At 33.0% G+C, this 23,930-nt stretch overlaps 1 protein-coding gene across 1 annotated transcript; it reads right to left on the bottom strand.

Annotated features, from left to right (window-relative positions):
- Positions 1–1,551: 1,551 nt before the first annotated feature.
- LOC124366162 (SUZ domain-containing protein 1) lies at positions 1,552–23,499 on the bottom strand. Its single transcript, XM_046822505.1, has 5 exons — positions 23,368–23,499; positions 13,840–13,904; positions 12,617–12,788; positions 9,435–9,523; positions 1,552–9,014 (listed from the first exon to the last, which is right to left on the bottom strand). The coding sequence occupies exons 1-5, from the start codon at positions 23,488–23,490 to the stop codon at positions 8,897–8,899; spliced, it is 567 nt and encodes a 188-aa protein (XP_046678461.1). The 5' UTR covers positions 23,491–23,499; the 3' UTR covers positions 1,552–8,896.
- Positions 23,500–23,930: the final 431 nt, after the last annotated feature.

Genomic DNA, 23,930 nt, shown 5'->3' with positions numbered 1-23,930 from the left:
AAGACCAAATGCTTTTGCTGATAATTACGACTTTAGTCTCTTTATCTTGTTGCGTGTAATGGTGATGTTAAAGTGTAGGAAAATGAAAAAAATTAATGGCCTGGATAAATCAATGTCCAATATTTTCAACCCCTTTGATGCTCTCAGTGGAGGGTCCAGGAGAAGGGCCATGACCCCCTCCACGATTTTGAATAAGACATTTTTATAGAAAAACTAATCAACTCGTAATTGAACTATAAAAATTACTTAACTTAATGAACTAAACTTTCGATATGCATACATTTCTTTCTAAACATTTGTTATATACATACTTAAAATCTCCTGTTACACTAAAGATAACGGTAAATTAAAAACCAGGATGGTTCCTCCTGAAAATAGGTACTAGATACACCATTAGATGCTCTCCTACTTCGACTGTCTTTTAAACCAGTGTGGCTGATAATGAGTTATGTATTTTTAAGGGCAATTCCTCTATCGAATTCAAGAAACACTAGTTTAGGGGCTTATACAACGCAAATTAGCTGTCAGCACCTAAACTATTTGGGATAGCTTATACAGGGAAAAACTTTAGTAAATCTATGGCGAAATAGTATACCAAGCTGCCTAAATTTACTTTATAGAAATCTCAACCACCTTCACTACTAGCTCTTCTAATAAGGTAGCTGTGTAAACTTTTCAATAATTCAAAACTCTGTTATTTATAGACTTAAAGAAAAATAAATTGTTCTGAATGCATTTCTTAAACTTATTATAATTACCAATTTTGTTGTAACTGTAACAGTTTTCAAGATATCGATTACATGTCAATCCCATAAGAAATAAATTATTAATATTTCAGTTGTTACAAATCTACTACATCTTCCAACTGAACCGGAAGAAATATTTGAATGTTTCCTGTCCTTAGGAATCCTTCTGGGATACTGGAATACTAAACAAAAAAACCATCACCAAAATTAATGTTGAGAGGTGATATCAGTTCCACTTAAAAAGTTTTTTGAGAGTACCGATGGCAGAGCGGTCTAAGACGTCGGACTTTGGATCTGCATTAGGGATAACTCAGGTTCAAATCCTCCTAGACGTAGCACTTTCTATCAGTACCATTGACCTTTTACTGTATCAACTTTTCTCCTTATTGTTTCATAAGATATCCGCACAGATCAGTGGCCCATGAGGGCTGACAGAATAAGGCTTAGAAAGGGATTGGCCTCTCCTTAAAAAAGCAATACTTTACCTCTGGCTCTGGGCAGAAATATAGTGCACATTTGTCTCTCTGGTAGCAGCTCATTATGTTGTTTGTTGTACAATTTTAATTTTCAACCCTTTGGATCCTAGGTGACAATTTTTCTATAAATTTAATGTGATCCTTCATGCCATTTACATCAATATCTGGGCTTCATAATAATTATTGTCAAACATGTACTTTAATAAATTTGGCATTGTCCAAACAAAATAGGAACACTTCAATGGCAAGACATTATATGAATCTTTATTATGGTGCCAATTCGCTCACATCAGCTTCCAGGACATTTCTAGGTAAAATAAGTCAAATACTGAAATTTTTTCAACTGGTTTACTAAACAAAACAAAGTCCTCCCTAAAAGGAGATAGTTTAAAAGTAATAGTGACAAAATCGAGGAGTCTAATGTCTTAATATGTAAATTACAACACACAAACTATACATTTTATATACAATGGAAATTACAAACAGGAAAGATCAAAGTAAACAAAGATACAATGGGCTTTTTATTTAAAATGTTTTGTTAATAAATACATAGACCAGAACAAATTATAGCATTTAAAACTTACTTAAATAAAGTTCAAAAACAGTTACAAACACAAATCACAAAAAATAACATTTTGCCTTTTCCAATAAAACTAATTTCAAGAACAAAGATTTTAAAATTTTGCTGATAAATACTTGGTTAGAATGACTTTAACTCCCCTTCATAAGAACTATTTAAAATATTAGTACTAAATAAAATATATACATGCTTACATTTCAGTCTTTAAGACATACAGTATTAAAAATTTTAATCTTAAATCATTTTCACTTTTCAGAAATAAGTAGATAAAATGTAATAAAAAATATATAATTCTAAAAGTTATCTTTTATCGTTGATTCTAATTTACTGTTACAGAAAAATAATTAACAATAATAAATTAAGAAAGATTTGAAAATGAATTAATTTTTAATTTATCAATGCGTAAAAAACATTAAAGTAGCAAAGACATTTAAAATTTTGATTGACCATAATGCAATTTAATAAAAAAACTAGATGTGTTTATTTTTTTTGACAAAGTTCAATTAAACTACTAATATTGTATTTAATATTTTATTACACTATAAAACGATGTACCATTTTACAACCATCATCTAAGTTCTCCAGTTTGCACCGCATCAAAAAATTGCTTAACAATTAATATATTTAAACACGTTAGCCTTGCTGTGGAAATTCACCTTCAGACAACAGATGGTAAAACGGAGATGATAGTTCGACAATAGCTGTATAACCCTTAAAAACTAAGATAACATTTTATAAATCAATATTAAATTTCCACTTGAATTCATAAATGGCCAAATAATCAGATTCATAATCTAATATTTTGAATAATTTAGAATGGAAAAACTCACAATGTCTCTTAACACTATTTTCAATCCAATGTGTTCTTTTTGGATTATAAAAATGGATTTCACTCAAAATTGTTATTACTTCTATAGCACTAATGCTGACAGCATTAGTAGTACCATTAAATAAATTACAAGCTTACAGCATTACTGTTAAAGTTGTAAGCCATTTGATCAATGAAAATTCAAGTTTGAAATTAAAATTTCCATACATGCATAATCGGATAGCAGCTTGGTCAGAAATGTACGATATTAAATAAAAAGAGTACAAAAATATTTCATACACATAGCTAAAGATGGTAAATAGTTTAAGCCTCCATATTACATGAATGCTAATCAATGTAGAAATTAAATTTGAATTACAATATTAAATTAGTATTGAATAAATGAAGTTTTGACCTATAATTAATTAGTTTTTAATTATAATGACCTGTGGAGGGAGCCAGTGAGGGGATCCAAGGGGTCCGCCCCCCCTCCTAAATTTTCAATTACTTTTTTAGTAAACGATTATTATTTAAATCATTCAGTATTATTGACATGTACTACTGAAAGATCGTTCTCAAGAAAGAAACAGGCCAAAACCTTTTTAAGGAACAAAATGCGGCCTTACTCTCTGTCCACTTCAGGAAAACATCAGTCATCTGGATACCCCCAAAAGTTTTTCCTGGTTACGTTATTGTGTGGAGCAATCCACAATTAGTGTCAGTTATGCTGATTCCTCTTAGATTCTAATTTAATAGTGAAACATTTGTCAAACACCTCTGAAATGCTTAGGTGACAACGATCCGCAAAGATCGGTAATTGAGTTCCCAATGCATACATTCATGGCAGAAATTCCAGTTATACTAGTACTGCAAGCCCTGTCTCCTTAAGGAGTCTTCAAAATACTTGGATGAGGTCAAGACTTACGACTTGGATAGAAATTAAGGCCAGCCTAAAATGTTGCCTCTACATATAACATATTTTTTGCCCATCCTTACAGAATCTGCACATACCATTCACTAAAAACAAGCGTTTTCAAGTGTTCAATGAGTTTGCAACGCACTACAGAAGCCTGTCAAAGCACTGAGTTAGATGTGAATTTGATAAGATTCTCAGCTTCTCTGTGGACAATATCTCCATAATTTCTTGACTTGTCTTTGCCCCTACTCGTTTTTCCAAAGATATTTCCTTGCCTTTGGCTGTCTTCTCTTTTCTGGAGCTTCCCTCTAAAGAATGCGGTAATTTGCCCTAATCCTAGTTCAGCTCCTATTAGACATGTGGAACCCTCCTTTCTGTCTAGTTGACCGGCTTCTCGTTTCCTTCAAGTCCTGGCACCCAGAGGAGGGGAAGTATATTTTTCCATCCCACACCATACCAGAGCTGATGGATTGTTGCTTGACTGTCATACAAAAGAGAAATCTCCCGTGTTCTATAATTTCTTAAATAATTTGATTCTACTGTAATACTTGGTTTATGGCCCAATATTGTATGCTCTTGGTCATTGACCCATATTTATCCCACCTGTCGTAATAGTACAATATGAGTTCTATGTCCATATTTTCTTGCTACTCAATCCCAAATGATAATTTTTCTCAAAATTGTACTTATTTGTCATCTTGTAGCAATTGAGCTTCTCCAACCATACTTCCAATTTACAATGGTCATTGCAAGATAACCAGATCAAGCAACGTCGAGCGTAGCTGCTGCTTGGATGGATGACCGCTGAGCGATCCTGACCTTGCAAACAACCCGCCTGCCCAGCCATTGATGGTGTTTCGGAAGTCACATTTAAGCTGTTGGTCCCCAGGATAAGTGTTAGAGAGGGCTTCTTAGCCCTAAATTCGCCTGGTAAAATATGTCATTTTTACTTTACTTTACTTTACTTTTACCCTCCATTTGCCTTTCTGACAAATGTTTCTCCAGCAACCTTTTTCGCCATTACTGGTAGAGGTAAGAGGTCTACACAACCTCCATGTCTCCTGTCAGACAGAATCGCATTGCTTCTGTAATGGATACGCATGCTTATCTTTGCTAAAAAAATGGTTAAGACTAAAAAAATTTTATCAAAAGAGAATGTAAAAAAATGTACCCAGAGAGGGCCAATTGCACGCCCTAGAAGAAAACAATACTAAATGGTTATAAAGCAACGATACAAAACAAAATTTGACAGGGTGACAGCAAATGTTTGGTTGTTAACAACACTAAATTGTGTAAAATTAAGAAGTATCTAGAGCTACCTAGCACCTACCTTTACCGTGGCCTGTACCTATAGAATGTGTCACTCATATGAGGACTATCCAGAAAGTAGATAACGTTTTGATATAAAAAAAACTAAGTACAAGAAAAAATTATATTATATACATTTGAAACACTAAAAATACTATTTTTTAAAACAGTCACCATACAAATTTAGTCACTTATCATATCGGTGAACTAGTTTTGAAATACTAGCGTTATGACTTCAACCAGGTAGTCACACCCTTCCATAGTTCCACATCATCATCAAAGCACTGCGTTGCAAACCAGGTCTCCATTGCTGGAAACAGGTGGTGGTAGCTGGGTACAATATCTGGACTGTAAGGCGGATATGGAGTACCTCGGTGATGTGGAAAAGCAAAATTTATTGTAACTTCTGTGTAACAATTTTGTGTAATAAACTTCTTGAAATTTGAGTAATCTCAACCTTCAGTAATCACATTGTTCTCATAAATTTCAGAGCTGGCAATAAATCCCAATTGATTTATTGCGCTTAGCCAACAAAAACCGTATTATCGACCGCACTTCAATACTGCAAGGAATTTTCAATTGTGCCACACATTCTAAACTGCTATTGTAAAACAACAAGGAGCAACATCAAGCCCTCACTAGCACAGCTGGATAGCCACTGGAAGAAATATAGTCCTGACATCAAAATGGACTGTGATCGCACCTAATGGCTACAGAGCAAAACATAATCTACTTTCTGGATAGCCGTCGTACGTTTTGTATGTAGTGTAAAATTTTGAATTTTCTTTTCTTGATAAATATAATAAACCAAAGACTTGCAATGAAAAATACTCGCACTCAGAAACTTATCTCTTCAGTGGAATAAATCTCATTATTAAAATAAAGTGCCTTTGGTATAATAGTTTGAATTCTTAGTGTTTTTGGTACTGTGGCTGGCAGAATCTGTGGAACTACTTGTACACAGATTACTTTAAGCAATGAGGTTTATCTGAAACTAATAGCAATTTGGTATAATTTAAGTCATTGAGAACACGTATATACTATATTAATTGAGGTTATAAAACTCTGTTTGATTGTTTATTATACAATACAAAGACAATAAACTATATGTAACACTCAACAACCTACTTAGAGCATACAGTCGTTGTCAGAGTTTTATGAAACAAAACTTAAAATCACCACTAACAGTTCATTCTTTCCCAAGTTTGACACCTCCCATTTTAACATCTTATATACATTTGAGGTTGGAGGTGGTACAAAATAAAATCGAACAATGATCTTTTCACTACTTGTACCCAAGATAGCCTGAAGGAGTACTACTGTAGATAGTGGCTTGTTTAATTAAGTACTCACAGGGAAACTTTTTTTCATTGAAAAGTTACTTATTGCTCTGTTGCTAACCAGTAAAATTATAAATACTACAAAGAAGTACCAATTTTAAAGTACAACAAGAATAATCACACAGTTTTCATGCTCGTCAACCAGCTGTTATTGGTCACATCGTCTGTAATACAAGTTACAATACATGCAAAAACAATTTCAAGTCTAACATTCATTCACTACAGTACATAATGTACTTATTCAGTCATTGTTTTATAAAACTGTTTTACATCTTTAACAACACTCAATAAAAAATAAATTTAATGGGTCTCATTCCAACAAAGTTGCAAATCATAAAACATTTCTCAAAGCTGCAACGAGACTGATATTTGCAACACTGTAAGTTTGAATGTTCAGTTGTCGACTATTTTGAAACTGCCGTGGTTTAGAAACAAAACAACTTTCGTGTTTGTCTTTTTAGCCAAAATAATCTTCCTACATCATACATGAGGCATAAAAGTGCCTACGGATCACATTGAAAACCTAACCTCAAAATTGCTTGATTTTGACGTTTTACTATAAGTAAATACACCAGCTCTAAATAAAGCAGTAATCCTATTAATTGAACTTCTGTAAACCACGGCTCTTTATCGTTTCAATCAAAATCAACTACTTTTCCATTCAGGTGATGTCTAATGCTGAAGTGTTTAGAAATGCTTAACACTAGTTTTTAGGTAATAATGCTCAAGGTCAATATGATGCTAATATGATATGATTCTAAATAAAGGAGGGAAGGAAGGGGACAGCAACACAGAGGGAACAGGAGCCAAACGACAATCATCCTTAGTTAACTCTCATCAGGACATTGCATCTGTTATATCATTCTACACTGATAGGACAATAGTACCTAGCATTACTAAAATTTTGATAAAAGCTCGTATTATATCCTGTTTTGATATTTCAATCTCTGATACAACAATTCACAATGTCGATCTTCGAGAAATTATCAATCCAGTAGTCAAAATGCTCCAATCAGTCTTGAGCATATCCGATACCATTGTTGCCATTTATTTCAGTACTGTTGCACTGTTATATTGTTGGTGCAATAAGTCTCTTAAATCAACACATTTATTTTACTTTACAATATTCATTATTATGAATTTTGTAACGTTGTTGGAGAAACCCATTCCTTCATTATATGGACATATTACAAACTTATTGCACTAAACGAACATTGATTCCTTATCAGGACAGTTCCAACTGAATCCACACTTTCTATAAATAATAAATTTTCCTTGGTACATCTAATAAGAACTATTTGTTATTTTTATACATCACAGAGCATTCTCTATCGTTAAAAGGCAAAAAGCCAGTTCACCAACTGTCAACAGTTAGTTCACTAAAACGTACTAGACACTGCATGGCAGGCTTAAGTGTCGACACACTAACTGTCTATCTGTCTGGCATCATTGTTAACAACCCATCACTAATCCTAGATTAAATTACACTTGTACACCGTGACCTGAACTGTACACACATAACACAAACTAAACCTCATAATGAACACTTTGTAAATTTGTTTTAATACAATACAACAAAAACCTATTTGCATCACTTAACAATACATTTCTTCAACTGGATATTTGAATTGGCTGTAATTCTTGGATTGGATGATGAAACATATCGACTATATTGAACATTCAGTAATAAAATAATAGTTTTGTTGTAACATTTGAATCTGATTATGAATGAGCACAAGCAATACGTAAATTGATCAATATTTTAAACAAACAACAAAATACAGATTCTTAATTTTAACTGAGGATTTATTTTATAATAAAGTCCAATTTTATTTATTCAGAACCCTTTGCCCAGTGTTACGCTGAATTACTAACCCGTTTCTTATTATTTAACCAGACAAACGGATTGTGGACAAGCCAACAATAATTCTATTACGTTTTGTGTTGTTTTGCCATTAGATAGTGTTCATGAGCATTTCCACCTACAGCAGAAATGCTGTGTAAACATCTAATTATAATACTGTTACTTTTACTATCAACTGTCAACAAAAACTTATTTTTGTTTTAAAAAACCATGCTTAACAAAAAAATTAATAAAAAATATAAAAGATATTTTGTTGGGACAGTAAAAATATATACAACTAATAGGCAAGTTGTTAATACAGATCAATAATTTTCTTTTGACAGTGTAAAGTGAAAAAAATCAATACCCAGTCTCGTACGTTGGTGAAAATTACGTTTGTAACAGGTTTGCAGGATCGCACAGCTTAGAAACGTTTCTGATATGTCTCTCGGAAGAAACTGAATCCTTACTTTTTATTACTGCTTATTTCAGTAGAGTAAAATAAATCCTTTTAATGTTAACCATAATTACATTTTCGTCTATCCAGATTACAAGCCATCCAAATCGTCCGAATAAACAAAGTTATAACTTATACATGAGTATTATATTATCTGAAATCTTATTCATATGCATAAAACGAAACACAACAAATTATGTTGTGACTCACATCTTGTTACGGTACAAAATTCAGACAAAATTATACACATAATTCACAATATAAAATCAATAAAATAAAGCAGTCATGAAATTATGGCGAGCGATAAACTAAATAAAATCACATGTAATTGCCTTTCACTCTTGACAAATTGTTCAATAATAAAAATGGTACAAATGAATACAAAAGTTATATACAAGTAGGGACGAGACGCAAAGCAGCTGCTACCGTTGCAGTGTGAACCCTTTCGTTCCGTCAGGGCCACGCGGGTGTCGCAGAATGGTTTCATTGTCTTGAGGTTTAAGAATGTCTATTTTTGGCATTTTCTTAATGGTCACAGTCCTGGAAAAGTTTAAATTAATTTTAAACAGATATGTAGTACATGATTTTTCAGAAAAAATAGAATCTTGTAAGAATATGGATTTGTTTGGGCTTGCAAAAAACTAAGCATTACCCACACCTACAGCCATCCTCCTCAGTAAACTAGAGCTATGGATCTACTGATTTACCCTAATATTACACATAACTTTTTGTCGTACCTAGTTTACGCTCTACAGGCAGGTATAAACAGTAATCAAAACTCTCCTAGGGTTCTGATTTCACATACAGTTATTTATTTTGGGAACCAATAGATTAAATCAACACTGTTATGTCAGTTCATGTACAGGCTCACAACATGATCTGATCTCTAATCCTAAAAGGGCTACGCTTACAGAAAGTTTTAACAAATTCCAACCTTTGTAGAAACAATACATTACTCACTTTTCTTCTACTGCTATCGCTAACTCCTCCTCAGGACTTCGTGCCTCTCCCAGGATTCGTAACCGAGCCTCTGCATATTCCAGCTCTCTCTAAAGATAAAAACAGATTTCTAAACATTAAAATATCTTATTTGTAACAAATATTGCTAAAACTAAGTATCTTAATAAGAAAAATATTATATCGAACAATATTTGGCATTTTTACCAATTATAAAAAAACTTGTATCAGACGGAAAAAGGGACCAACATTTTACAATGTTAACATTGCTGCAGTTCTAAGGTTAGATAAATTGGCCAAAAGCACAACTAAAATAATTATTTTAAGTATTATTTAAAAGTAATATAATTTTGATATTTTATAAAAACTCAATTGATCTTACATTGAGTAACAGAAAATAAAACTGTAAAAAACCCTCTAAATGCAGTACGTAGCATTAGATGTATTTTCAACGGCATCACAATAAACCATTGTATCATCAAAGATAAGAACATTATTTATTACCATCTGTTCAATGTTTGAAATAATGTACATAAAAGGGTTACCTCAATATCAAACTCATTCACAGATAAACATTAGAGTAAACATAAAAATAGATTTACCAGTACTAACAATCTATCTTATCTGCAAGATAACACACCTGTCAGTTCATCTTTTTCAAAATCTAAATTCTAATAAATGATAATGAAATTGTTTGGAAACATAAAAAAATAAATCTAAATATGGACATTTCTGTTACTAATTTTTAAATAAAAACGTCAACTATATATTATCATATTGATTATGTAATAAAAATGTTGATGTGACTCAATATCATAATAAACTAAACATTACTCCTGAGTCAGAGCATAAGCCACTGTATCTTTAAATTAATTATATACAACTAGAAATGAACCATGAAAACAACAAACACACTAACTACAATCTTAAACATTGAAAACAACAATGGCTATTTTATTCCTACTTATGATAAGAGATTAATTTCAATAACATATAGAATAATACTAAGGCAGGGTGCACACTGAAGAAACCTGTTTCAGGAAACCGTTTTCATGAAATTGGTTTCAAGAAAACCATTTAATTTAAATATGAACACAGCAGAAACGGGTTTCCATCAGTTTCATGATGGATTCGGATGATGATGATGATGATGTGGTTATTTTATGTTGGTGGCTAAAGAAAAAGAAAAGAAGAAAGTATTGGGTTCACCCGTTGATCAGGGATTGTCAACACAGTACTTACATTGTAGCTCGTCACTTGTGCAGTGATCCTGTCAAATGTAAGGATTTTTTTAGAATGTCGAAGCCACTTTTTGATCGTTTGGTGGAATTAGTTAGTCCTTTAATAACGAGGAAAGACACCAACTGGAGGTTAGCTTTGAGTGTTGAGGAAAAATTAACAATTACAGTGAGCTGCAATTACCCAAGAGCTGCTTTGACAGATGAACAAAGAATTTGCAATTTACGGTTGACTTTAGGTCGCAAGACAGTAGAGTGTGCTTTTGGAATGCTAAGGTCAAAGTTCCGTATATTTGATGGCCCTATTGGTTGTTCTGAGAAAGTGGTCAAGCCTATACTTGCAAGTGCGTGTGTTTTGCACAATTACATCCGGAAATTAGAAGGTGTTGCATATAAACCTTCTTTGCCAAAATTTAAGGGCAGTGATGAAAATGTATGTCATCGTATTGTTGACAAAAATTTGAAAACAGCAAAGGATATCAGGAATTATCTTGAAACTTATTTCTTGATTCCAGGGATAACAATTCCGCCACAATGGGAGTTGACACATGAAAACAGGGATTAGGTGCAGGCCATATTGTTGTTGTATTGAAGTATGTACAAAGGCATGAGATGTGTCATTAAAAACGTTACATAATTTTAATGAATATAAGTATCAATGGTATTGGTACCGAAAATCGAAAAAATAAGTATCAACACTATGGTATTACTTTTATACTGTGGAAAGCACTTTTAATACTTTATTTAAGTCATACATGGTAGTAAAATCACTTGAAACATGAAACTAAAGCCATTATGAAATCTGTTTTTTGGGTTGCATGTAAACCAGTTTCAAGAAATCAATGAAACTACTGTTTCATGAAACGCAGTGTGCACAGCCCTGCGTTAATCTAACCTATCTGTTGCAAGCAACTAAAGTTTCTCGTTTCATGAAACCGATTTCCTGAAACAGGTTTCTTCAGTGTGCATCCTGCCTAAGGAGTCAAGTACCTGGTACAAATATTTATTTTATGTTAGAAAAATCTAATTCGAGAATTCAAATTCACATAATTATTAATATTTTGAATTATTAGGAGTACACTCATTCTGCCTGTAATAGGCTTCACGAGGTCAAGAGAATTGTCATTGGTGTTTATTTCAGGTTTTACAAGAGTAAGACCACTTCTATCTGATTCGAATGAATTTTTTTATGCCATACTTGAGTTTGCTTTGTTCGCCTTATAAAGAAAATATATAGTCATATATCCGACTAAGAAGTCTACTTCAGTCAAATAGCACCTACTTTCAGCCCTAATAATCTACCTCCAGTATAATTAATTAATTGTACTATTCAACAATATTCCATACCAACACTGTGCAGTAAGTTAATTATGGATAACACTCAAATTATGTTTATCAGTTAAAACCAAAACATGCTGTGCTGTTACTTTTATTATCTTTCCCATAGAGCCAAACAATGTCATATTTGCGTCTATCCAATTCCATAGTTTCCACATTGTTTAAACATGTTGGCCATGGGACAAAAATTTTATTTATGTTTGAATAAGCCTTTGAATGTACACATATAAGGATGCTACACTCAATATAAGTAAGAACTCAATCCTATATTGAAACAACAGAAATGGAATTTCAGCACTTTAAAATTACCTAGAGTGATAATAACAAATATATTAACTCTTTATAAATATTATATTTAAAAAATATTAATCTGTTGTTTCCAGCTCATATTTATTTATTCTTAGTTATGTTTACCGCGATTTTTTTAACAAAACCAAAGAGTAGCTATTTGATCAACTTATTATTTACATGAAATCGTTCATAGAAAATCGGATAACCTATTTTGTTTGCAAGTTTATTCAGATAATACCGCAGTTGACCTGACGGCCTCTATAGAGTTAAGTGTATCTTATAGGTACGATAATAATAGAGCATATCCGGATAATTTACCTGCTGTAAGGTTTTGACAGGTACTTTGGGTATCCGGCTTGAATCTCCATTGACCATGTTTTCCCCACCGTTGGATGGCCTCTTCAGGATCTTGACAGTTGGTTCTGAAGAGTTGTACCTGGTCCGGCCTTCCTCTTCTTGGAATATCACAACTGGTTTGTTCTCTGAGCATCTATAAATAACAAATTTTAAACTGTGGAAGTGCCAAGACGCAATATCATGCTTGATGTAACCCTATTTAATACCATCTACACTTAAAAATCTACAAAAAAGTAATAAACACCTCACTTATTTTTAGTATAGATAGACATGAAATATATTACAATTTGTCTATAAACACTTATTACAACTCTAAAGTAATGAACAAAATTTGATTATACCAATCTTAACATTACCTTCTGTATTAGCTTAAAACTTTTTAGAGTTTTTTTTTACTTTTGTATACATCTTGATACACTATAGTCAGTGTATTTACAATAAAAAGGAAAAGAAGTAATTTTTCATCTCTTGGTGAAAAAACACACCAATCACAAATCCAAACACAAATCTTCGAGGGATATCATGCCAATCTACGCTTGAATAAGACGTATTTTTTATCAGATGTTTAACTTTAATGATAAGTTTGCAATGGAAAATACATGATTACATTATATAACAGTACCGCATGTTTGATTTAATCTTTGTCTAAGATTCCATTCTCCCTAACAAAAATGTTCACTTTTCTAAATCATATATATGAATGCCTGTCAACGGTAGAAGTACCCTGGATATAGGCTGTAATGAAATTCTTAAGCTTAATACTTGTAATGTACATCAACCAGTTGGTTGATTGTCAAAATATTTTAACACTACATATTTTTATGTTATTCAAGAACTGTTAAATTAAATGGAAGAGGGTTCTAAATGAATACACAACACTGTATTTTGTGACTTTTGAACATTTCTAACTGAAATTATAAGTGATAATTTTTTTAAATTATATTTTAGTTCAGGATCTTAGAGAGTATAAATACACAAAGTTTCAACCAAGTCTGAAATGGTCTGATTGAGTGTCTTGTTTGTTTGACAAAGAAAGACCCATTTACAATTAACAGAAGCTTTAAAGACATGAACACAATAAACAACTTAACCTTAACAATTTATCAATACTATTTTATCAAGTGGGAAACAAAAAGCTTGACCATCAGGAGTTATCCAAATAATTATCGCTTACTTCTACTTACCTAGTACTATTTTCTTGATTGGAAGCTATCGTTGCTTGCATCTGGGCAATCTGTTCATCCAAAACCTAGAGGTAAAACTAGTATTAATATTTCTAATATTATTAAAAGTTCCAAATTTTATCAAACTTAATTTACTTCATAGTAAATGTGACCAGCTTCCAGTACGTATTTTATATTGATAAAATTTTTAACCCGTATCAGCCCAGATAATAAAATGAGAAATGAACACTGCATGAGGACTGAATATATATCTATGTTCATATTGCTACACTAGAATTGTTACAGGTTAATTCAGTTTTTCTACTGTAATCTGAATTCCAATTCACTATTTGTTTCTTCCATATATATTAATAATCTAAGACTCAAAAATGCACGGTAATAACAAAAAACCTTAATTATTTATGTACCGTAGTTTTAAAAATAATAAGTCTATATAAATTGTTTTTAATTTATGTTGTACATTAGTGGTGTGTCATCTTATAAATTACTGTACAATAATGGTGAATGATACAAAATTGTGTATTCTTCAGTATTTCTTCTTCACGTATTTTTCTACAGAGTAGAAAGGTTCCTAAAGCAACCAAAGACATTCAATGCTTCAGCTCGTGTGACAGGAGAAGAACATCTGGATTATCCAGGTTGCATACTTGCTCGAGTCTGTACTGGTGTACATGCAGCTTCCACAAGAGACTCAAGTTACAATGCGTGTATTTTGAGTTCCTCTGAATTATAACATCTGGTTGAACGATACTTTGTTCTACATTTGTTTCAACAAAGTTTTTGAGAACAAATACTCTTTAGTCATGGTAAAAGTTCCTCCTGTATTAATTAAAAATGGGTTTTTAGTTTTTTGTGAGTTTTATAACAGTGTCATCTAAATGTACATAACTCTTTGGCATCATCTTGGAGAGACATTGGCTGAGGGGTCCATCTGACTTTAGATCTGAGTTAGAGAAAGCGCAAGTTCAAATCCTGTCTGTGACCTTAGGACTTTTAAGAATATCATACACTTTATGCTGTATTGGCTCTCTTCTATTGCTTGTTGGAGATCTTCGTACAAGAAGATGCCAGTGAGGACGGGCAGAATGAAGCTTAAAAGGAAATAAAAATAAAAAAGAGGTACCTAGTAAGCGCAAGAGTATTTTCATCTGGACTGTTCCAGCAATGATATAGCAGCAGGAAAAAACAAGTTCCCTGTTTAAATTTGGGTTATCCGAAAAATATTCAGCCCCTATTATTTCTGATACTGAGGTTTAACTGTACAAAACTACTTTAAGGTCAAATTACATATATTTTAACCCTTTCAGGGCCAGGACCAAATATGAGATGTTGCAAAATTTTTTCACATATCATATCCCCTTGTGACTAGTCAAAAGTGCCAGGCTAAAATTGGCGATTTTGCAGTCTCTTAGATTAAAATTTATAACTTTTCATAAACATTAGAGAATGACCTAAAAGTTGCACCAAATTACTCGTATAGATATATACTATCAACAAAAAAAATATATAGATGTAGTTTTAAGTAATTTAAAATTTAAAAAAATAATGTTTTAATGGATTACATTAAAAAAATTATTTTTTTATTTTTTTTTGTAAATAACTAAAAAAGGAAAAATAATTTTACTGTAGGAAGCTATATGTTATTATATTGTACATTTATAAAGGAACAACCATACAAAATTTTGTGTTATTTCTCTCATAAATAAATTTTTTATGACACATTTTGTATAAATACGCATAATTGTACTTCGCAACAAGTGATAAAGCAACTGACTCTTACACTGCAAGAAACTTTTGAATGAATGAATATTAATTTATTTCCTCTCTCATAGTTACAAAGATCTCAACATACATGCAAAAACAGGAAATGATCTCCACATGGGCATAGCCTGTGTGTGGAGATCGAGACGCGATCAGCAGCATGAATATGTACTCATCAACATAAAAAGTAATGTAAATCTTCGTATGGAAAAACAACGTAATGACAACATGAAATGCATCTTTTGTATATGCTCGTAATATAAGAAAAAACAAATACTTCATAGCTACAACAAAGCAAGTGTTTGACAATAAGATTACAACCAGATAACAACCGCAGAAATGATAATATGATAATGGATGATTCATAAATGATAACAAGAATATAAACTGAATTTATCCAAAATACGAGATATCGGTTAATTAGGAGGCTTGGAACCTCTCACACACTTAACACTCACGCCACACATAACCATCATAATCTCTCTCTCTCTCTCTCTCTCTCTCTCTCTCTCTCTCTCTCTCCTCTCTCTCTCTCTCTCTCTCACTCTCTCTCCCTCCCCCCTCTCTATCCCCCCCTGCTCCCCTTTACTTTTATCTCCCCCTTCCTGTCCCTATATTTACCACGATCAAAAGACACTCTATCAACACTCAATCCTACACAGTTACAACACCAACCCACTGTCAATGCTAGCGATGAATGAACATAGGTTCAACAATTATGCTAATGTGCATACAAAGATGTTATAAAATATTCTAACTCAACTTTATCTATGTTTAGTAGCCATGAGGTTACTTTCTTTTTTTATAAGTGACGGATTTGTAAACACTTGGTAACTTAAGACAATCTGGTAATTTAGGAAAAATTATATTTGCAATGTAGTGTGAATTTGTGCAATTGATGGACTTCTCTAATTTTGGGGCAATAATCCCAGAGGACACTGCCAATCTGGTCGAGGTAGCTATGGCTTACTTGATTAAAAATATTACTGTGGTTTTTGAACATGTACATTATAATATTTCTAATATATAAATGTCTAACGTTAAAAACCTTAAATTCATCAAATAACAAATCTGAAGGATAAAGACGATTTTTTTTCAAGGCAGCTTTAATAATTGCTTTTTGGACGATTTCTAATGGTACACAGCGAGCTCTTAAATGTCCCACCCCAAGCAATAATTCCGTACTGCAGAGTAGACTGTACGAATGCGTAATAAACCATTTTTAGTAAATCAAATGTTAATATATTACAAAGTTTTTTTAAAAATAAAAATGTGTTTCCTCAACTTACTTCTTATATATTGGATGTGAGCTGTCCATTTCAACCGATTATCAAAAAATACTCCTAAATACTTGTACTCAGATACACGCTCTACACATTCACATGACATACAGCCAGCCACTCCGCCACAAGTGTGAAGCCTCAGGTGTAAATTGTCCGGATCATGACCCGTCCGAAGTGCCACTGCCATGCACTTTGTTTTTTTGACGTTTGATAGTGAGTCCATTTTGGTCAAACCAGCGCTTTACAGTGTTTAGACCACGCTCAGCCGCCCCATACACCTCTGGCCAGCTGGACCCTCGAAACACAGAGCTGTGTCATCCGCGTTTAAAAATATTTTACCATTTGCCATATTTATTTTACTAAATTGTTCATATATATCAAGAATAAATGTAGGACCTAAAGTACTTCCTTGAATTACACTGTACTGTATGGTCTTCCTCGAACTCAGCTCCCCCTGAATTGTGACCACCTGACTTCTGTCTCGGAAGTAGTCTTTAAACCAGTTCAAGGTTGTATCGTGAGCCCCCAAGAAATTTAGTTTCTTAATTAATAAGTTCTGATTAATTGTGTCAAACGCTTTAGCCAAATCAATAAATACCAATAGAGCCTTCCTGTTTTTGCCCACAGCATCATGTAACTCTTTAGTCAACAAATATAAAGCATCATTCAAATTCCTATCGCTCCTAAATCCAAATTGGTTTTGATAAATTATATTGTTGATTTTTAAATAATTCACAAGTTGGTTCTTAACACATTTCTCTAAGATTTTTTGCTAGTACACTAGATAAAGTAATAAGGTCTATAGCTTACACACTGTGTTTCGGACCCCCCTTAAAAATTGGAATAAACTTTACTCACTTTGAAAACATTCGGATAAATCCCTTTTAAAATACTACAGTTAAAAATATGTAACAGTGGTTTTATTAGTTCGGTAATATTGTCTTTGACGATCCTAGCGGGAATCCCGTCAATCCCCGGAGCGGAAGCCCCCCCCTGAGTTCGGTGACACTCCGAAAAATATCATCCTGAGTGAGGGGAACCAGCCCTGAGGGCCGAATCAACTGCGAAGTCACCATCATCAATAACAAGCTCAGTCACTGGAGGGACAGCACTGGCTAGCCCTGCCCCAACACCGACATAATAATCATTGAAAGTGTCTGCAACCTTAATCACGTCACTTTTATCAGGCTCCCTATTCCCTTCCAAAAATGGGTCAATTTTGAAAGCTTCTTTTCGTTTAGTATTACCGGTAATCTCGCTAATACTTTTCCATAGGAATTTCGCGTTATTCTTGTTCACGTTAATATTATTACGAAAAATAGTCTTCTTTCGCCGTTTTAATAAGATTACTAAGTACATTCCGGATAGGATTTAAACTGAGCAATAAGAATAGGATTGAAAGGTTGTTTTTTTAATTGTTTGCTAATCTTATCTCTGTGTCTGATCGACTTAACCAATCCTCTAGTCATCCACGGTTTTATTTTCATTTCTTTCGCGGGAATGTGTTTATCTTCTGTAGAGAGTTTTTCAATATTGTCTGTATCTGATGAACAAATAGCTCGCTAGAAGTGTTGACGTCGTCTGTTTCAACTACAGACTCCCAATTAGTTACGGAAATGAGATGTGCTACTTTTTTGAAATCTATAAAAATGTTGTGATATGTTTTACTAAGTTTAGAATTGGTAATATTGTTATTAATTGCAGCAACTGTAAAATAATGATCCGTCATTTCTGCTTTAATTACACCGCATCTTACATCTTTCGTGGTACGTGAGTCGACAAAAATATGATCAATGCAGCTACTTGTATTTGTGGTGACACGAGTGGGTAAGTAAGTTAATACCACAGACATAGCCCGCGCCGTAGAGCACATCCAGGTAACGTTGCGACGTTGGGTTATGTGTATCCGGCAGAGAATACAGCAGTTCACGTCACCTATCAGCCAGTGTGTCCCTGTCCCGCGGCCTGCTATCACAATACGACTCCAGATTTATCAATAAACAGTTCAAGGTCAAGATCAGGTGATGGGCTGCGGTACACAGCCAGAATACTGTGCCAGCCACTACCAGTTACTAACGTCTATTTTAATGCTAGTTGCCCCGTGTAAACTTACTTCCTCACTACTCACATTCAGATTTTCCCTTACATACACAATCACTCCATCATTCTGATTCCTACGCTTTTTGTTAACTAAAATATCGTACCCATGCATTCGCTCAAACACGCTACTTTCATCCATCCAAGTCTCCGTTTAGAACTATAATATCGAATTTCTGGTTATAACTACTTAAAATTAACATGAGCTCATCAATATGCTTGTTGTAACTACGAATATTACAATGAAATATTGTCATTAAGTTATCAGAGGCACTGTAAACATCATCATTCTTAAAAAAACAAAAGGAATTTATTCCCTCAAATAATTCGGTATTAATCGCAAAAAAGCCAATTTCTGTCGATAAGATTTGGATTCATTAAAAAAGTATATACCCATGGCCGACCCACGCAAAAAAAAAACACACATACAATGCTTAGAGTAATACTTAATACTAAAAGTCCGTTCACTTATATTATAGATGTTAAACGTGATAGTTACAGTACAACCATATGGAAAACTGGATTTAATAATACACTAAGTATGTGCCTTATATTCATTTAACTTATTTTATAATTTAGGTTTCTGAAAATGTAAAAATTACAGATACATTATTGTTATTTCACTGAAGCTTTAAAATTGTATTTACAATGAAATGTATTTGTGTCAAAATTGTGGTCAATTAAAACAAATACTATTAGCAATAAGTACCGGTTTTGATTAATTAAAAAATAAACTATTAACTTATCATTGGAGTAAATTGATTAGACTATGGATAAATGTACAAGATAATCAAGACAAAAAAAACGTGATACCTAGAACCATAAAGCACTTTTAAGAGTAATGAAATGAAACAGATGTATCCTGTACTTAAACTAAAACCACATACAGAACAATGCACAGATAGTACATAAACAATTTATAATTGAAACCAAAAAACTTTTCAATATATTTTATTGTACAAAATAACTAAAAAAGAGATTATTTTGAAACTATTGGCTATCTTTAAAAGCACAATTGTTATAGCCAATAGTAACTAATACATATATAAGTAAAGAATAGTATTAACATGTAATGAAAACTTAAAATAAAAATTGTTTAAGTTAAAATAGTTATACTGCAATGACACATTAAAAAAAATATCTTTCGTGGGCATAAACGAAACCCTTACATACCACACTATCATTTAATAATACGTATGATATCAGCGTATTACTTAGTGAATAATAAACATCCTAATTATATCTTGTACAGTAGTAAAATCTAAATTTGGGTCCATACACATTTATGATTACATGTTTATGTAATTATATTTTAGAAAAATATATTGGCAAACATTATGTTATTCTTCTGTTAGATCAATACACAACTCTTTATTATCTCTAGCAAAAATTGAATACTAAAACAACAAGGTGTCGATACCAACAACATATGCAACTACAGAAAAACCCGCCAATTTGGATTTATGAAATTTGATATAAAAATTGAATAATATGGTGAATACTTACATGGTTAACTACATTTAATAGACATAGACATAGCAACTAAACAGACTAATTTTACAGTTAATAAAAAACAATATTGTTCTTTAAAACGTAATTGTATGACGGAAAAAACTGTATGGTCGATTTATATTGGCCAGATACAATACTAAGTTGTAGGTGACATACTACTTGGTAGGATGAACAGCAGTCTCCCCTAATTCTCACTGCGAGTGCAGTCTATGTCCTGACTGACGTCTCCCATTATCCTGTCCACGTCCCGAGGGCACCACACTCTAGTAGAAGCGGCATTTTCACACTTCCGCACCAGTGATCCTGCCATCCCTGGACCACGCAGCGAGCAGCCTCCCATCCTTGACCGCTGACTTGACGTATCCGAGGAGCTTGCGGTTGTTTGGCGTCAAGTGTTCATTTATATAGACAGGTGCGGGGCTTAGTGACGAAGCCAGGTCCGTGGTCTGCAACCTCCTCTTCTTAGCAGCAAAAAGCCATTGGTTCCTCATCGAGCGAGACAAGAACTGCACTATAATATTTGGTGAGAAGCGGCGATCTTTCGGCGGGTGACAGGCGATGTGCGATAGAAATGCCATCCCTTAAAAAGTCAACTCCAATGGCCCTGGCAATTGACGCCAATATACTATACACATCCTCATTTGTAGTGACAGGAATTCCTCGAATTTCTAAATTGTGGCTCCGGGAATACTGTTTCAAATCCTCCAAACTATTGTTCAAATCGCTGATTTGGCTCTCCAAACACAAATTATTTTCTTTCAGTTGAAGTGCACTCACATTTCAATATATTATTTTCCTGCTCCAAAGTAACCAGTCTAGCCTTGACGTCACCAAGAGAGCTCTCAATGCTCTCCATAGTTTTCTTGAGATCCGCGAAATTTTCACTGTTGGCCTTGCTATTCCTACCCATTTCCAACTGAATATTTTTAAGTAGTTCGACGATAGACAGGTCCTCCGTGTCGGAACGGCTGCTGACAGACACCGCATCGCTAGCGCACGCATCACATCGCCACACAGTCTTGGCTGCGATTAATCTCGCTAATTTTGCCGCGGTTCTGATGCGACAACAACCAGCGTGGGTATTCTAGTTTACATTCTGAACACTTAGCCACTTCGTCTGCACAAGAAAAGTCCTTAAAATAACTATTCACATTATGGATGTACCGGTAAACAGATGATTGTAGGATCCATAAGCAGTTTCAATACAGTTAAAAACACTATTTACCAAGAAATATTTACACAATTTTATTTGAAATTTATTTACACTTTTTCTATTTACAAATATGCTACTTACAACACTACTAATATTTACAACCACAAAATAAAATAATGAAGAAGAATCCAGCATACAATAGTACGATTGCACTAAAGCATAAAGAATTAACAACAATAGATCGAGTCACCTGATAATGCCACGTGACAATTACGAAATAAAAATCCATAGACCTCCAAAATAAAAATTATATTCATATTAACTATCTACAAATATACCAGGTAATAAAAAAACATAAAACTTTAATCATTTGACGTTGTATTTATTTAAGAAAACGACGAATATCAAGGCGTATGTCACCGACAGCAATATATTGCCGCCTGGCACTTTTCAGACACGATCTGGCCCGGAAAGGGTTAATGAAATTTTGAAAATAGCTTGCACTAGTGGAGAAAATCCTTATGTCATTTTATAAAAAATAACCATCAATTGCAGGGTTAGGCTAATTCTTTACACTTGAAGAGTTTTCAGCATGAGGTATCAGGGCTGCAGTACTGCACAGTAAGTGGCCACCACCACAATCAACTCAGGGAAAGAAATTATTGATTAGTAATGCCTAAACTATCAAACACAAAAACATTCGTATTATAGTTATTTACAACTGATTATTGCCACCTCTTTTTAACGTATTAAATAGCAATATTGTTACAAATTAATTGTAAAATCATTTGAATGATATTTTTGTGATGGCCGCAAATACAATGACGATTTTCATGTATTATTTGTGATACAAGCTGTCGGACAAGTTTATCCTTCAGAAAAAGTTACACTGTTTGTTACATTTTAAAAACACACAGTCTAGATAGTTTTTAATTCATCATTAAATTATTACTTTTTTAGATCTAAAAACAGCTCAATTATACTGTAATTTTAAATACCTATAACATAATTTGATTTGACTTTTTCCATTTCAGTATTCATGAATATCGATGATAAGATTGTGGTGGTGGCTGCTTTATAAAACTACTTATAAAAAAGGTTGTAATTAAATTTATTTAATTCAATGTTAGTGACATTTGCTGTAAAAATACTAAAATTTTTGGTTACACTGCCTCCAGCATTCTCGGATAGCACTTGGGTATCATAGATATAATGTCCTTGAATCAAAATTATTGTAATTTATCTTCGGAATTTTTAAACAAATTAAAAGTTTTTGTGAAGTAAAAGATTAACATGAAGCTAATAATTAATAACAAAATAAATATCGAAAATTTGTTACATAAAAAATTGTCTAAAGACTCAGAACAAATGCCTGTCAAGAAATGGAATAAAATGTAAATTTTTTGGCCAATTTAATCTAATCCTCTATTTTTATTTTACAATTATTGGGTTATTTTACCAAGTAGTGTGAGTTGCCTAAAACATAGTACAACACTCAATACTTTCCAATAGTGAATGCCCTTGAAAGTAATGTCAAGTTTTGAAATTATCTAGCCTACATGCACAACCTAATTAACTACTTCACAGAACCTATCATTGCGCACCAAATTTAAATTGCTTAAAACGAGGACTTCACAAAAAAATGTCTCGTAAACTTTTCCTTCACTCAATCAATCAATATCATTTAAATCTTTTGAATACTTGGGTGTAATAAAAACGTACCCCTGTATCAGCCATCTCTTCCCAGCTTCCAAAATAATCAGAATCTTCACTTGCAGCCATATTGACACAATTCACTACTACCAACACCTGTAGCTGCAGACTAAAACTACAACCCTTTGTCATAGAGGAAATAAAAATCAAAACGATAATTTTGATAATATTTACAAATCTCCTAGTTTAATTTTAATGGCATTTTTATCATAGATAAAATAATTAGTACATAATTATACACCAGTAAAAGAAAATGTATAAGGAGCAGTAAAAATTCACATGAATGAGCTCACCCCACTAGAAAAACATTAACAGAATTAATTGTATGACAAAGATTCGTAAGACAAGAAAAACTCATACCGAAACATGTTATTTACAACATTTAATCGACAAGATGTTGAGTACTGTATAGTGTAATAGTTTAATGAATGATGTCACCTTGAATCATTGGTATTTTTCGGAATTTGGAGTTTTCTCTCAACGAAAAGTTTTTAGATTCACACTTTTGATTATTACACGTAAATTTTCATATTGTAAACCAGTCAACTATTTGATCTGTCACGTTGAAGAAT

The sequence above is a fragment of the Homalodisca vitripennis genome, chromosome 7 (assembly GCF_021130785.1).
Source record: "Homalodisca vitripennis isolate AUS2020 chromosome 7, UT_GWSS_2.1, whole genome shotgun sequence".
In the NCBI taxonomy this organism is placed as follows: domain Eukaryota; kingdom Metazoa; phylum Arthropoda; class Insecta; order Hemiptera; family Cicadellidae; genus Homalodisca; species Homalodisca vitripennis.
This window is presented reverse-complemented; position numbering and strand designations above follow the sequence as displayed.

Bases quoted from the DNA above. Each gene is read 5' to 3' on its own strand.
- LOC124366162 (XM_046822505.1), bottom strand. From the start codon at position 23,490: ATGACAAAGGGTTGTAGTTTTAGTCTGCAGCTACAGGTGTTGGTAGTA. The intron at 12,789-13,839 runs GTAAGTAGAAGT...TGTTATTTATAG, and splicing joins AATCAAGAAAATAGTACTAG to ATGCTCAGAGAACAAACCAG. The intron at 9,015-9,434 runs GTGAGTAATGTA...AAACTTTTCCAG, and splicing joins GCGATAGCAGTAGAAGAAAA to GACTGTGACCATTAAGAAAA.